We start from the raw sequence: 17,007 nt of genomic DNA on the forward strand, positions 1-17,007 counted from the left end.
CCCTTTTCCTACAACTCTCCATTCCTTTTCCTTCACCCCTCTTCCTTTCCCTTCAACCCTTCTGTCTGAAGGACGAGCCACTGGCTCCGAAAGCTTGCAATTACAAGTGTTTTTTATGTTTGTTTTCTGCCACTACATGGTGAGTAGATTTTTTATTTATCCAATTAAATAAACTTACCAGTGATAATACCTCAGAATTGTGGGTTTCAAAGTTTTCTTCACAGTTTCTGTATTGCAGATTGCAGGAGGCTCGGAAAAATCATGAATGTCTATCATGGCAAACTTAATTTTTCACAAAGTAGTTACTATTTCAATATCAGTGCTTTATTGTATAGAATCTTAATTATCACAGGAGCTGTATCAGTATAGGGTATCACATAGTTGTTTTCATGAGTGTGTTGGCTTAGCTTGAATGCAACAGAATTGGACCAACAGTAGTATCATACAATTGATAACTTTCTCATTCACCTATACTTTACTGTATGTTCCACACATGAACTACCACGTTTGTTGCCTTTGTTGCGTTTGCAGGGTAGATATTAACTTTTTCTCATGTTTTACTCTGAAGTTTAGAAAAAAACACATTCTCTCTTACTAGCCTAACTACCAATATTGGATCCCTAATCCAGCCTACTTGGAGATAGAATGTTGATATGTGTTTCAGAAATTTATCTTGTTTTTCACAAAATTCTTGATTCCTGACACAATGTCTGCTAGTCACAGTGCGTCTTCAAGAATGTAATTCTGACATTTAGAATGCTTATTATGTTTACATTGATACTTCTTTTTCTTATGATGATGATGATGATGATGATGATGATGATGATGATGATGATGATGATGATTAAAAGAATGGAAAATAAAGAAATAACTTCTGAACAGAAAAAAAACTCTGTTGAGTTTTATCTGCACTGCCAAACTAACTGAATGGGAATGTTGTCCATGGTATAAATAACTAGGGAGTAAACTGGTGTCATAAAATGCATTACTTGAATTTATATCATAGTTAGCCTATTCCACAAATATCTGTTCCTGGTGTCTTAGTTAGCCTATTCCACAAATATCTGTTCCTGGTGTTTTACATGATCTGTCAGTGACCTTAGATTATTAAAGATAAGGGAATGCAGATGTCAGTTGTACATTGAAGACCTCTGTGGTTGTAAAGAGAGTCCAGAAGTACTGTCTGTAATGTTGATGTGATGGTAAACCCAATCTTCCTTCCTTCCAGAGGGAATGCTGTATGACAAACATTGAAGAACAATAAAGGAAATGGGAAAACTTAGAACACAAATAAAAAAATCGAGAGAAATGAATATGAGAGTTAGTTTCGTGGGTTGACATAGTTGAAAGTTGTGTGTGTGTGTGTGTGTGTGTGTGTGTGTGTGTGTGTGTGTGATGTTCTTTAAAGAAAGAGTAGAGAATAAAAGTTAAGGAACTGCCCAGCTAAATGCAGAACATCTTCTGAAGTTAATTTTACTCTGAAAGAAACCATATAATGAGGACATAGTAAATATAGAATATTTGAAACAGCTATTCAAAGTATGTTTATGTATTAGGGGTGGGAATCCGAAATAATTGTTTTAGAACATGGAAATACATTCAACTTTTTTAGATGGCCCTTATTACTTTGCCAGCATTCTTCAACAAATCTTTTACATAAACTAACATCACACTAAGACATATAATAAAAGTAATCCAGTACACCATCAAAGATTTTTATAAAAATTATTTGATGAAAATCATTTACATGGGCTTAAGTTCCAAATTGGCTGTTTCTATGGCAGCTGGTATGGTTTGCTAGAATAATGCAGTATTTGCTTTTTGAAATGAAATGTGCTAATGGATTGTTTGCAAAAGTGAAGTAAAATAAGGATAGTTGTAATTTCATTGCACTTGTGAGCATGTTGGCTTACCCAGAGACACCATAGAGGAAATAAAGTGTGTTAACAATAATTTTGTGTGTGTGTAACTGCAGTCCTCTTACGTTCCAGTATGAAGTTCACGAATCCCCGTGTTCTGTCATGCCTGCACGTCTTCTGTGAATCGTGTATCGATAAGTTGCTTATTGATGAGTCTGGAGATTCTGGAAAACGGGACAGTATTGTTACATGTCCGAAGTGCAAGCAGGAAACAAAAATAGTAAGTTATAATGTTATTTATTAAGGAGAGTACTTCTTTTTTAAATCACATATTCCTATAAATTAAACAAATTTATATGAAACAATGGAAATTCAAGGCAACACACACACACACACACACACACACACACACAAATGATGCAACTAATATATACAAGACCACTGTTCCAGGCTGCCGAAGACAGTCTGGCCTCGGCAGCCAGAGACAGCGATCATGTGTGCGTGTGCTGCATTTTCATGAATATGTATGTGTATGTGCGTGCGTTTTCTTAATTCAGAAGCAGGCTTTTTGGGAGAAAACTTACTGTGTAGCAGTCTTCTTGTTGTGCCTGTCTGCGACTCAACACTTCCACTATATCCTTTTCATAATTTTATCACAAATTAACGTGAACAGCTTACCAAGCAGTGGTGGGAGAAAACACACACAAAGGTTAAAGAATTGTGCAATCTTTGGGTTGAAGGGGAAGGAATGGGGATGGAGGAAAACAACTGGCGAGGTTTAGGGAGTGTGGAGAGTTCGGTAAAGTTGTCCAGAACTCGCAAGTTCCGGGAGACCTACCTGACGGGCTGAGGAGAAAGGCAAGTCTCCCCGACGCAGGGTTCTGAACGACTTATCTGAACTCTCCCGAGTTTCTTAATCTTGCTAGTCCATTTGCTTCACCCCTCTTCCTTTCTCTACTGACCTTCTGCCAGGAGCAGCTGCCATTGCTTCTGAAAGATTGCACATTTCTTTTATGTGTCTGTTTTCTCTTGCTGCCTTTTAGGGAGTAGACTTTTTATGTATACAATTATATTATGTTTTCAATAATTAATTATTTTCGTTGATAAATTTGTTAATGTTGCTAAATTTTCTTGAGCTTTCAGCTTTGAGATCATGCCATCATTCTTTCTTTTATTTCATGCTGTCCTTACAGTTAACATTGTTATTGCTAAGATTGCAGAGTTGCTTCTAATAACTATAAAAATGATATTGAGAAAGATATGCCTATGCTCCCAGTTGCAGGAATCTTGTTCAGAAGTATATCATCTTCTGAAAACAATGTAGTTGTTGAATCTTAGCTTGTGTTAGAATTTCTGTTTTATGTAACTTGAGTATCAAGATGACTTAGAATCCAAAGGGAAGATGTGGAGTCTGTGAAGGGGGGGAGACAAAGAATGAGAAGGATCAGACAATAACCAATTGTAGAAAATATTTGGGGAAGGGGCAATAGGAGGGAGAGATAGTAAAAAAGCCTAAGATAGATAATGCTAAAAGAAAATAGAGAAGGGAAATAAGGAAAGAATAAGGTATATTAGGAGGATTTCAGAGATTATCACAAAAGAGTTGTATACTGCAGCAGGTGTGTGTTGTCTTTCGCCGCGCGGACTGTGCAGCTGGTCCCGGCGTTTGAGTCCTTCCTCGTGTGTGTGTGTGTGTGTGTGTGTGTGTGTGTGTGTGTGTGTGTGTGTGTGTGTGTCCTAAGGATAATTTAGGTTAAATAGTGTGTAAGCTTAGGGACTGATGACCCTCGCAGTTAAGTCCCATGAGAGTTCACACACATTTGAACATTGGTTGTCTTTCCTTTACACCAACCTCGTGTAACCATTCCAAAAATGTGCCTTTTTAGTGTATGTAGTTGTTGCAACTGTTTAATGTCCGATTTGAACAGGAAGGTCTTCAAAATATGCTATCGCAAAACTCTTGTTCTATTTCCATGTGAAATATCTGCCATAGTGCGTCATCTGGATGAAAAGTATTATTTCAGCACTCCACAAAATGTTTTCTCCTCTGCCTGCACTCCCATCATTAAAGGGCTGTTGTCCCTCTCCACACATCTCGTAGCTGTGCTCTTTTTACACGTGGTAGTGTGGAGTGATGGCTGCACTGGCTATTGGGTAACTTAACAAGTCGCTAGTAAAAAAGAGTTCGGTACCTGGAAATGGGCGATGTTTTCTCGATTACAACTGAGCATATGCTTTGATACTCGATGAGGCAATTAAGAGTGGCACAAGAAAAGGCGATGGCTGGGCCCCTTCGTCATGTATTGGCTCGGTCTGGAACACTTCACGTTGACTGTCTTGTTTTTCCATTACTGCTGCTACCTGGCAGTAGTTGTACCATAATAGCGCAGTGAAGCCAATTGTTGCTAGTTGTGTTGGCAACAGTTCGTGGATTACATCAGCATTTCCTCTCTCATGTGCCCTCTCTCCACAATGGCCTAAAAAATTCCCTTAGCTCTGCTACCACCTGTGGTGGGAACCATCTGTCTTTTGTCACTTATAACTTGTCCAGTTACATTGAATGTCAATAGGAAGAAAACTGGACAGAGTCAAGCGAGACATCGAGTAATAACTAAGAATCAAGGTAAACCTTACTAGGAAGAAATGTAAATCAGGGAATTTTTAGCATTGATCACAAGGGTTTTTCACTGGGGCTATGCACCTATGGTGTAGAATTGCGAAAAACATAATATGGAGGTTCCACTGTAATTGGATGGAGGTTTTAATGTGATTTTTAGCGGGTGGCTCATCTTTTTAGTTCTATGGTCAACCTGCTCTCTTACTGACTATCCCTGTTTTATTTATTCTTTTAACATGTGACAATGGTATCACTACATCTGGTGGCCCTTGTATGTGGCATTTTCTATTGCTGTGGCTGTCATTATATGGCCTCCAGTTATGTTTTAGCAAGAATACTTTTCATTCACTATTATCATGATCTTGTGAAAGAGCACTGATGATGAAGTTGTTTAGCGTCCAACAATTTTAAATCTTTCCATCCATTCAAGATTCAGAAGAAGTATACTTCCAATTTGTGGGGACATAACTCTGTGGAGTCACCTTGAATGAACCTCTCTGGACCTGCTGTTAATTCACTCTGAACAATTTTCGTGACAGTATGCTTTGTATCTTGTAGGACCATAAAACATATTTGTAGGGATTCATGTGACCTATTAGTTGTTGTTAACTACGACTCCAAGTACTGTACTTACTACAAATTTTTGACTTGTGCCTGCTTATGGCTGAAAAAACAGCTCGAAGGTATTACTTTTCATGCGCAGTGTATATGCTCGAATGTGACAGTGGGTAAACAGAAAGTAAAATTACCTTTTATGTCAATAAAAAACAAGTGTAATTATGAAGAAATCAATTTATAAGGTATAAGCTCTAATGAAACGAATATAAATCCATCCCTACTTACAGATGAAATTACTCCAGAAAGGTTTTTTTAAATTTATTCCTGAAGAAATATCAGTCATCATCATTTAGGACATATTGGAATTATTGTTGAATATACTGCCAAGACATTGTTAGTCCATGTTTTTAAATCTTGCACTGTCTGGAACGAATGTACTTTAAGCTTCAGGATCTATATAGTCAAATTTTAGACTCGTGTGTACTTAGGGTTGAAATGACCCCCCCCCCCCTCCCCCCCAAAAAGCTTTTATAAATGTATTACTGATTTCTTTTTTCTTAATTGTTATTGAATACAATAATGAAAATATGGCCAAAATGTTTGTACACCATTGTTGAAGGAATAAATTTGCCTTTGAACAGTCAGTTCCTTTTTCATTGCATAGTGGGTTAGCTTGCTCTTTGACAGTTTAGTGACTGACATAATTTGTATTTTGTGTGTTTTGTGAAGCAAACCAAGAAGTTGTGGTCAAGGTTGCACTGACTGTCATAAGTCTTCACCATTTTACTGTGGTGAAGTCAGCTTAAGCCAGAGAAAGAAATGTAATTGTTAGACAGAGCTTGTCAAACTTAAATCTCCACATCACGTTACATATGAGCAAATTTGTTCATACCATAATGCTCTTCTGGTGGTAAAATTCCAATCTCTGCAAAATACCTGCTCTAATCCATTTGGTAAAAAGAAATACAAAGTTAAAATGGGTTTATATCGAGTTAGCATTGCTCATGTTGAAAAGTTGAAATTGTTGACTAATAGTTTTCAAGTCTGGCAGTACATTTCGTCACAGATATAGACAATGATTTGCTCATAAGAAATTATAGCCCCAGGATGAGTAAGAATCAACATCTAGGTGTTATATGGATGCAGTTGATGCCTGCTTCACAGTGAATGCTTCACTACCAACTCCTGAAGATTCGCCTTTAAAGCTTCAACAAATTAGCAAACGTGATGCAATGTATTAACATAAGGCAGAAAGTTCAGAAAGTACAGGGTGCAGTCACCAAGTCTATAACAGCAGCTGCTGGTGTGGTCTCTGCTGATCAGAGAACACATATGGTAAAGCAATGCCAGAAATGTAAAGATACGGTTATTTTAATTAATGAACTAAAAATTAAAGTATATCATTCAGGTCATTCTGGTGAAGTTCAAATTTTGACCCTGACTTCTGGTAGCTGGAGTATAGATGAAACAGAAAAGGTATTTAGTATTTCCGCAAGAGTGGTGAATCGGGGCATCCTGGCAGTACCCGCAAAATGGTATGGAAAAAGTCTCTCTGATAAAATCAAACAATAAGTTCTCAGCTGTGCCTGGCAAAAATGATTACATTCAGTAACATTGAGTGGTGAAAAAGTTCATACACAGGAACACCACCTACCTTGATATTTGAAAGAAATGTCCATAGCTAGTTGTAAGCAACATGGCAGTGATTGGGCTTCTTGCAGTTTCGCCAACGCAGACCAAAATGGGATATTGTAGTTGGTGCTGATGCTCCACACTGTGTGTGTGTGTGTGTGTGTGTGTGTGTGTGTGTGTGTGTGTGTGTGTGTGTTGTACGAGATCTGTTCAAAAAAATTCCCGAATTCACAATTTTTCTACTCTTACCTTTTACTTATTGTGCATGTTCTCCATGGAAATACTCTCCTCCACAATTGATACACCACTCCCAATGCCATTTCCACATCAAGAAGCAGTTTTGGTATGCCTCTTGCTGGATCGCGTGAAGTGCCATCTGCGAATTCTCTTTTATCTCATCTACTGTTGCAAATCTTCATCCTTTCGATGATGTTTTTAACTTTGGAACTAAAAAACAGTTGGCAGGGGGCTAGGTCTGGAGAATACAGAGGATGAGGCAACACAGTGATTTCAGTTTTTGTGCAATAGTCATTCACCAACCAGGGATGAATGTACGGGTATTTTCCTTTGATGCAAGAGCCATGAATTGTCTCACCACATTCCAGGCTGTTTACTTCTCACATTTTCTCGCAGGCGTTGCAACGCATCGCGATAGTACTATCACTTAACAGTTTGTCTCTGTGGCACAAATTCATAATGGTGAACTAATCCTTCAAAGTCAGAGGAAACTATCAGCATGGCTTTGATATTTGACCCAACCTGATGAGCTTTTTTTGGTCTTGGAGAATCTTTTCTAACCCTTTGTAAAGACTGAAACTTGGTCTCAACATCATAACTGTAGACCGCATTTCATCACCAGTCAACTATTTCTCTTAAGGAGCATCTCATTCTCATCTGCAAGATCCAAAAGCTCTTCAAAGATTGTGAGGCAAAGATCTTTCTGGTCTTGACTCATTAGCCGTGGGATGAACTTTGGTGGCAACACGATGCATTTCAAGAAGCTGTGTCAGGATTTCATGACATGATTCAACTGAAATGTTACATTCTTCAGCAATCTCTTGGACAGTCAGTCTTCGATTGGCATGCATAATTTCGTTGATGTTTCTGACACGAGCATCGTTGGTAGATATCAAAGGGTGTCACCTTTAACTTGGGTCTGGACATTTGTAACAATGTGTGCCATTTGTAACACCGATTACAGCTTAAGCACTTATCACCATGGGCTTCCTGCATCATGTGGAGTGTCTCACCCAAGGTTTTATTGAGTTTCATGCAAAATTTAATGCAGACACATTGCTCTTCTAACTCTGCCATCACAAATTCGCAAACTGTGCGACACAGCATTCTACTCGAACAGCACTGAACAATAGCTAACAGACATACAACAGTGAAACTTCCAGCAGTTACACACAAACACAGGCGTGTGTAGGGATGCCAACATCATTTCACTCCAACACACCATTGGCATGGAATTTTCTGAACAGACCTTGTGCATCAAAATGCCAAAATTATGTTTGTTGCAATATTGGTCAAGGAGGATGCTGACTGAAACGAACTAGGCTCATCAAGAAAATATTCTGTTTGAAATGAAAAGACTGTATGCTGCAGTGCTGTGGACTGTGTCCAGAAAAACTTGAGAGGGAAGCTTATTTGGTGGATGTTTTCAAAGACTGTGACCCAGAAATGATAGAATACTAACAGTGGGTTCATACTGACAGGGATACACTAGACACATCACACAACTCTAGACAAGTTTGTAGAAGAACTGATTCTATAAACTCATATTCTGACTAGCCACCATTTCATTTCAGAACACAAAAGTTTATATCTGAGGCACCTGAAGAAATAAAATCTTGCAGATTATTTTGGTGGGAACTGTTCTCTTGTCATTCAAGCTAATGTTAAAGGGTTTCATTGGAGAAGAGCCAAGCCATATTGCATCAATTTGTGGTTTACTTTGGTGGAAAAAAACTACACAGTATCTGCGTCTGTGTTATTAGTGACAGCCTTTATCATTATACTATTGCAGTTAATGCATTCGAAATGAGGCTGATTAAATATTTGAAGATAGAAGAAATCGAGCATATTCACTGCTTTAGTGAGGGCTCAGCTGTCCAGTACAAGAATTTTAATAGTTTGTGTCTCCATAAAAAGGATTTGGTTTCTCTGCTGAGTGGAATTTCTTTGCAACCAGCCTTGGAAAATTCCGTGTGATGGAACTGAAGGAATAGTTAGAGAGACTGGCTGCTCATACTAGTTTGCAGAGGCCTTTAGATAACCAGATTTTGGCACCTCTTGAACTGTTTCAGTTCTGCACTGATATTTTAGTCATAATTTTTTTTTAAAAAAGTTACACAGAAAGAAATTGAGCAAATTCAGTTTGATCGGGAAAGGTTTGCTAAAGGCCACACAGTTGTGACTGGAGGAAATCACCTGTTGATGCCCATTGGTTTAAACAGGATCAGAGTTAGCAGAGTTTCCAATGACGCTGCAGCAGTCACAGTTAAAACAATTGACAAAATTCAGCTTTTTCACAACAGTGTTAAAACCCGAGCAGGATGTCACTTGCATGTATGGCAATGCTTGGTGAGTGTGAAATATATGTAAACAGGGTGGTGATTCTTATGGAAAACATGGAATTCTCTGGGAATTACATTTTACTTGCAAAAATCAGGGAGATCAGAGGCAGCTGCAGGAATTTCATAAAATCTTGGGAATTCTGCATTTTTAACCTAGCATTAAAATTGAATTTCATTGTGTTCTATGAATCACATATTTTAAAATGCTTAATATTTCATTAAATGTGTTAATTATACGAATATTATTCCACATAAAATATTGGTTTAAAAACTGCCATTAAACTCCTGCTTATGGATGGTATATAACTCAGCTGAGAGGAAAGAAAAGTAATTATTGTGGTATGCTGCCACCCCCTCCTCACCATTAATTTCCATTAATTTATCAGGAGCTTAATGACACCATCTTCCTCCTTATACCTAGAATTCTTAGGAGTTTTTTCCCTCAAGTTTGAGTAGCCATCCTGATAAATTCCATTGAGGGGAGGAGAACCTTGGTCAGCTTTATGCATCCCTGTGCTCTTCCCCATTTGCTCCAGTGGTCACCTACTAAAGATATTTTCTGGGTTCCAAAGCAGCATATATCTAAAATCATGAAAGCACCATAAAGGGGCTCAGGAAGGCAACATATTTACTCAGAATCTGAACAAGACAGTATTGGCAATTATTATTCCAGTTGCACAGTGCATGTAAAAGTTGTAACTTTCTGGATTTTAATTTGGTTTATTGCTTGAAGTTTATTTATAAATAACTACACTTGTATTTTTAACATTTGTTTCCACTGATTTTAGTTTCTGTTTGCTCTTCAATATCACATATACACTGTGTACGAAAAGTAACAACTTCAAGTACTGTTTTCCATCCATAAGCAGGCAGAGTTCAAAAATGAAACTATATAGCTTCCGAAGCTTAAAAGAATATTCTTTGTAGATATAGCAACATAAAAAAATATTAAAGAACATACTATTACGGCACAGACCACCAAAACTACCTGATTTATGCCAGTGAAAATTTTTACACGAAATTTGTAGGCGGATCTATTTCGATAGAGGAGGACAGAGCCTATTTACAAAAAGCACACGGCAGAGTGGATGTGTGACATACTACAAATTCTAGGCTGAATTTGAAGGAGTGCAACTATCACCAGATGTATTTAACTGTCTGTTTAGCACAAACAGTTATTTTAAGTGTGCAAAAGCAGGGGCTTGGAAGGTAAAAGTATTCTTCATAAATTATATCCAAAGTTGGCAACTTGAACATGAGTGTAGGTGGCACAGACTTGGGATCCCTACCTATGACAGGCTGTAGAAATGGAACGGAACGAGATATTGAGATAAAGCTTTGGACATATCCATCCAAGACAATTTTGAAGTTACTGAAAAAAATTTCACTGGATTTGCAAATGGTTGAGTGGGACCACTTCTGAAACTAGTCCTCTTTAGTGGAGTATCCAAGCAAGTGTGTTTCCTTACCTCAGGTTGAATGAATTGTAAATGCTGCCTCTCTGAAATACTTACCTTGTATAGAAATTCCATTTGTTTTGCCTCCATGTATTACTCTTAAGCCATTCTCACGTGGGACATGTTCTCCATTGTGAAGTGCGCTAGACATGGTGTCTGTCATGGTTGCTGCATGCTCTGAAATGACCTGCTACAGATCACAGGAAGAGCTCCTCATCATGATTTGTGATCTCGGCTCTCTCCAGTGGCAGTCCGGGCATCTGCCGTGTAAATCGCACATTTCTTCACGAAAATGGATGAGCATATAATAGCTGTGTTAACTCTGTTAGTGATTGTCAACAAAAGTGGAGGAAATAGCAGCTAAAATGCTGGACTTATTCACGGATTGAACAGCGAATAATGCTGTAAAACAGTGTGCCATACATACCAGAAGTAGTTATTTGTTAACTCAGTTGAATTATTCTGATTTTCAGTTTTCAGTTGAATATATTTGTAGTGTCTTATGTCAGTTTGCACATGCATGATATCCATATTGTTGATGTTCCATTCGTTACAATCACCTTGGCTTCACCACATATATTTCAAGACTGAGATTAGTTTCATAACTCCATTTGAATGGAAGAGATCTTTTTTTTCCAAAGTTGCTCACCATAATTGAAAAACGTATTTACTGGCAAGATGCAAATATTAAGCAGTCCATAAAACCAAAAGACAGGTAAATATATGTTACACGAAGTTTCATTAAAGCAAAAACTTCCAGTGTGTAACTTTTTTGCTTGCAGTTATGTTCAGATTTCTGGCTACTGGGGAAATGTTCCAGTCGCTGGTCTTTGCAACATAACACAATCATAAAAACATCAAATACAGGAGGCCATTATATGCCGATATGTAGTTTCCTGTTATTTTCATAACAAATTGTAATGAAAACAATAAAATGGAGTTTTTTCAAGAGATCATCACTTAGCTGATGTTTTGAAACAGCTTATATTGTGAAACAGCTGTATATGTACTCTGTTCATCATAAGAATAAACCTTATGTAAACATTACACCATGTATGCTTCTGCGTTTGCTTGAGTCTCATCGGATTTTGTTTCATTTGGATTGGAAACCAAGCTGTGCCAGGTACAGTCAAGTACGATCATAAGGATACGCTTTATGCTGTGTTACACACACATAGACTGAGCGATTACGCTGGCCAACAGCTTTACTGATGCATTAAACTTTGACAGCACTGGCCAGCCAGCGGTCCAACTAAACTGCAGTGGTGTGAGGAGTTGTAGTTCGGATGTAAAAGGAGACGATCAAAGAAACAATTCAGCTTCGAATGCCATTTTAAAAAAAGAGTGAAACAATAATCGGCAAAATTCCAGCACTACCGCGTGGTTCTTAGGTGGCCAAACGGGAAACATAAAATGCTCTTGTGCTCCAACGAAGGTATTAATTACGGTCAGTCATCAGGTAATCTCTTAGCACCATCCTTACCCGAATCCGAGAAATACGTTTCAGTTCTGGAATTGTCATCTGCTATGTTGATAATGAGTCAGTCAACAGCAGAATCCATGAAGCCAACTGGACACTGCATTTTCTCCTCTTCTTTTATGACGTGCCATTCTGTATCCCGCCAGCATTTGACTATGACGTGAAAAAGCTGCGAGTGTCAGTCCCAGTGCGTCTGGCAGCTTAACAGTCTTGTTATTTCTTGTACCAAATCCCTTAATGTGGCTGTCAGTTCTGTTTGGTTCATATTGTAATGGTACAATGGAAAATGTAAAAATTATGCAGCATTTGTGTGCTGTGCTTGATGCTGTGAAAATGATTGTTTTTTGTTTCTACGACACTCGTCTACATCTGTGCTGTAAAACAATGGACATAGTTCAAATAATGAGTATATTTGGTTTAGGTTATGCTTTCTTAATTTAAGCAACCTTTATTAACAGTCTTTCATAAAATATAGATAATTAAGAATTTATATTTCAAATGAAAACAAGAATTTTGCGTGCAGTATGTAATTAGAAACAAGATGATGTCCATTATTCATATAAAAATGATAAATTATACAGTTAAAAGATGTAGGTATTTCAAATTGAACAAGGAAAAAAAAATGATGTAGGTGAAACTTGTTTTGAACCAGCAAGTTAAGAACTGGTATGACCTATCTCTCTACTACACTACACGTTCCGCTGTAAAAGAAATGTGAGCTTAGGTCTCTACTGTATATAATACAGTCCCTCGGAAAATTTGAAAGCCAATTATCATTAAGAAATAATCGGAGCACAACAGTGGATAGGCTGTGACTGTACACAATTTTTGAAATAAAAGCTACATAACTAAAGCATGATTAGGAAATACATTGATGGCTCTTAATATATTTGAATATCTATGAGCGAAACAACACCAGTGTAGGTCTGCTACGGCTACTGACCAATCATCGCTTTTGTGTACATCAGGTTTATTCTTATGGTAAACACAGTATTGTGTATTCTGTGACAAAGAAGACCCACCAACTGTGTAGTTTAACTCAACACAATATGGCGGCTCCTCAGATCTGCTTGTCATGTAAAATGATCATCTCATTGGCTGCATTTCTTTCCACTAGGCAAAAATCTGACATGCCACATTCTTCATTTGCGCTCATGTCATGCGAGAGGGCGGTTTCAATGTTGTATACCTTCAGATCATCTTATGCTATTTTTCACAAGTTTTTCTCCTTTATTTGTACCTTCCATTTTCTAAATATATGTGCTGCTTCCCACTAAGGATATGTATTTATCATCCTCTAATTTATGTCCATTATGCCAGTTTTTTGTTGATCGATCTGGTATTTGATTTGTTGTTTTACGATAGTTTTGTATAATTGTACGTTTGTCCATCAGGCTTACTCTGCTTTTCAGGAACCACGAAGCGTGGTACTCAGTGGTTACGACGCATACTCGCAATTGAGAAGACAGCAGCTTGATTCCCTCAGTGACCACCGAAATTTAGATTTTCTTTGGCTTCCATAAATTACTTAAAGCAAATGTTAAGATATATTTGAAAAGCACATAGTTGGTTTCCTTTATCAGTGTGCGCTTGTGGTCTGTCGATAATAAACTCATCATTGACAGATATTAAACCTTAATTTTGCTTCTGGAAATCGGTGTGATGTTGCAGTGGCTAATACATAGACCTGTACACCCAGTTTGATTAAGATTGTTTGTAGTTTCCTTAAATCACTCCAGGAGAATTCTGGGCGTATTCTTTCATAAGTTGGCCATTAAATTTCATGCCCCATCCTTGTCCTATCCGGGCTGTTCTTCACCCGTAATAAACATGACATGAAGATGATGTTACACCTTGAAATTCCTTCAGTATTCTCTTAATACGAACATTTCTTAGTTGTGTAAAAATTCCTCATTTATTTTTCATATACTAGATTTTAACTTCAAGGAAGATCGTCTAACATCTTCTGTAATAAGTAATCATAGAATAATTTTCCAAACAAAATTAGAAACAATGATGTATACCATTTATGTCTTAAGGCAGGATCAAAGGGAGCTTCCTCTCTTCCATGTGACTATGTCCTTACAAATATATTGGACATGTCTGCTATTGAAAGCACTGCCGTATTATGCACGAGCTGTAAAGCAAAAGAAAAAGCTGTAGCTCGTTGCTCAGATTGTGCCCACTTCCTTTGCCCTAACTGCAACACAGCACATCAGGTAAGCAGGTTCATTGATTTGGGTCAAATATCATTAACTGGTACTTTCATTAATAATTTGCTATATTGTTGCATTGCTTAATGTTACAGTTTATGCGCTGCTTTGAAAATCATCAGGTAGTACCATTTGAGGATTTACGAAGCTCAAGAGAAGTTGTCCCCATACACAAACCAATATTTTGTGACACTCATCCAGCTGAAAGTCTGAAGTTCTATTGTTTTAAGTGTCAGGTAAGCTTTATGTACAGTATTTCCACTTAATTTTATGGTATAATGCTTGCTGGAAAATATGGAATGTTGGCAGAGGATGCTGTCCATGTGAGTTCTCTTGTGTAGTGTGCACATCAGCTGTGACACACCATTTAATTATGTATATCTGGGGCGAGGGATGGTTACAGTTATAAAACTATGAACAACAAGAAGTGTTCTTTAATATGCACAATATTCCCCAACACAGTTGAATGGTCATATATGATGATGATGATGATGATGATGATGATGATGATGATGATCAAATAACATTACAGTGCGTGCCTATAAAAAATTTGTAATTTTTGTTTACAGTAATCGTTGAACAGACCACGTAGTATATACAAAATGCATGGTGGCGGCTTCACAATTTTCCAATGTACAAATTTGTGAAGATGACTTACAAATTTGGTTTTGGCGTCCTTTTAGTAAAATCTCAAGTTCATTTTACATTACATTAATGGTTTGATGTGACTTCCAGTGTCTCAAGATCTCTTGTGAAACCTTTTCCAAAATTAGGGGTAATTTTTTTAGTTGTGATGCACATTTTTGTTATTCATTAGAGGAATGTGTCTAGTCAGAATGGTGTAAAAATTTCATCTCCCACAAATCCTCAGAATTAATAACAAGAGTATGAGAAAATATGAACAAGGTGATCATGTCGCAGAAGCAGTTATGAACTTCATTAACATTGTGTGACAATGTGCCACCATTTTGGACGTGTATAACATGTTTTTGTAATATTTCATCAGTCTGCAATTTTGCATTTGCTTTTGCCTCAAATTTTTGCGTATTGCCACTACTCCAAAGTTTGGTAGTTATGTGTGTTTACTTTGCTGTTTAAGTGTAATATTGTTTAATTGAATAAATTCAGTGTCCTGATTTCTGATGTACTCTTGACATAATTATTTTCAGGTTTACAGTAGATTTACCCATTTCGGTGTTGCTCAAAAAAAATCATTTGTGTGTACTGTAAACTCCTATTGTACCATAAAATTGCTTGTCTTCGTCCAGCTGGTTTAAGATGTTAGCACAGAACCTTTTGTTAGACAATTTTTCTGTGTGTCTTCATTCTTGATGTATTGTCAATGTTACTTTGACATGTGCAGACATTTTTGCAGTAAAAGTCAAACACATACATGCAGAGTACCCAGTTCAAGAACGTTACACGGAGTTACTTTTGCAGAAGTGTTAAAACATTTTTGCCCTTATTACTCTCTTGTGTTGGATTAACACTTCTGTATGCTCAACAGAACACCTTTGCCACTTGTAAATGGAAGGTGCATAAGTTCTGTATTGCAATGAAAATTCCATTTTAGGACGCTCATACATCCAGTTTTTTTTGCCCCCCATTCTGGACCATTGAAAAGTGGCATGAGTCACTTCAAGTCAGCTCTATATGTGCTTAATTAAAGAATAACACAGGAACCAGATACGCGATTGCACAATAAATTTATATACCATTGCAAGTTGTAAAACATTCATCGTTGCATACTGTGTGGCTCAATAGTTTTATATACATTTTTTTGATTGCTTGGTAAAGTCAATAGAATGAACACAGGTGCTTACTGTTGCTGATTCCAATGTCTTTGCTTTTTATAGATGCCTATATGTAACAATTGCATGGTGAGTGACCACAAAGCACCAGAACATCATTATGAGTGCCTAGCAGATGCAGAGGAGCAGCAGAAAGACGAATTAAAAAGTCTCATGGCAGAGAGCAAGTCAAAAATAGAGTTCTGTGAAAGTGCTTCAAACCATTTAGAAAGTGCTTTAGGTGAACTGCAGATACAGCATGATAATGCCAAAGATCTGATTCATGAAACATTTCATAGTTATAAGGCTGTGCTTGAGAAGTGCAGGGATAAAGCTTTAGAAGATTTGACTAAGATACATAAATCAAAAGAGTTGAAAATAATGGATACATATAACAGGTAAGGTTTGCATTATATTTGTATATTTTGTAAAGTAATATATGTCTTTGCTACTCAGACTGTAATTTACACCTTTGATAAAATTTTCTTTAAAACTAACGTTGAGTACAAGGTACTAAACTCTGGGTTTTTGACAATATGAGTATTATTAGCAGCCCCTGAATGAAGTCTATTCTGAACATTAGGAAAACTTCCAGTTATTAAAGATGTTTTAATGCTTGAGTAAAGAAATGGGTAATAGTAAGTTTATTGTCCTTGGCTAATCAAGTATGTCTTTTGAATTCATCAAGATGGGTAAGTAAGTGCTGTGGCCTGGTTAATTGTTGTGATACAGAATTAATAATTACAAAGCAACAAGTAGATTTTTGTCATTTTTTGTTCACTGTGTTTTGAAATGCTTCTGTGATACTGTTGTAAAGGGAAT

General features: G+C 37.2%; 1 protein-coding gene across 6 annotated transcripts in view; it reads left to right on the forward strand.

Annotated features, from left to right (window-relative positions):
- LOC126281189 (B-box type zinc finger protein ncl-1-like) overlaps positions 1-17,007 on the forward strand; it is a 142,895-nt gene that overhangs the window by 37,198 nt on the left and 88,690 nt on the right. For all 6 annotated transcript variants that reach the window (XM_049979897.1, XM_049979892.1, XM_049979893.1 and 3 more), the window contains exons 3-6: positions 1,992-2,139; positions 14,222-14,401; positions 14,491-14,631; positions 16,252-16,583. In XM_049979897.1, the coding sequence (XP_049835854.1) occupies positions 1,992-2,139; positions 14,222-14,401; positions 14,491-14,631; positions 16,252-16,583 (801 nt within the window). The remainder of the gene's footprint in view (positions 1-1,991; positions 2,140-14,221; positions 14,402-14,490; positions 14,632-16,251; positions 16,584-17,007) is intronic.

The sequence above is a fragment of the Schistocerca gregaria genome, chromosome 7, assembly GCF_023897955.1.
Source record: "Schistocerca gregaria isolate iqSchGreg1 chromosome 7, iqSchGreg1.2, whole genome shotgun sequence".
Taxonomy (NCBI): domain Eukaryota; kingdom Metazoa; phylum Arthropoda; class Insecta; order Orthoptera; family Acrididae; genus Schistocerca; species Schistocerca gregaria.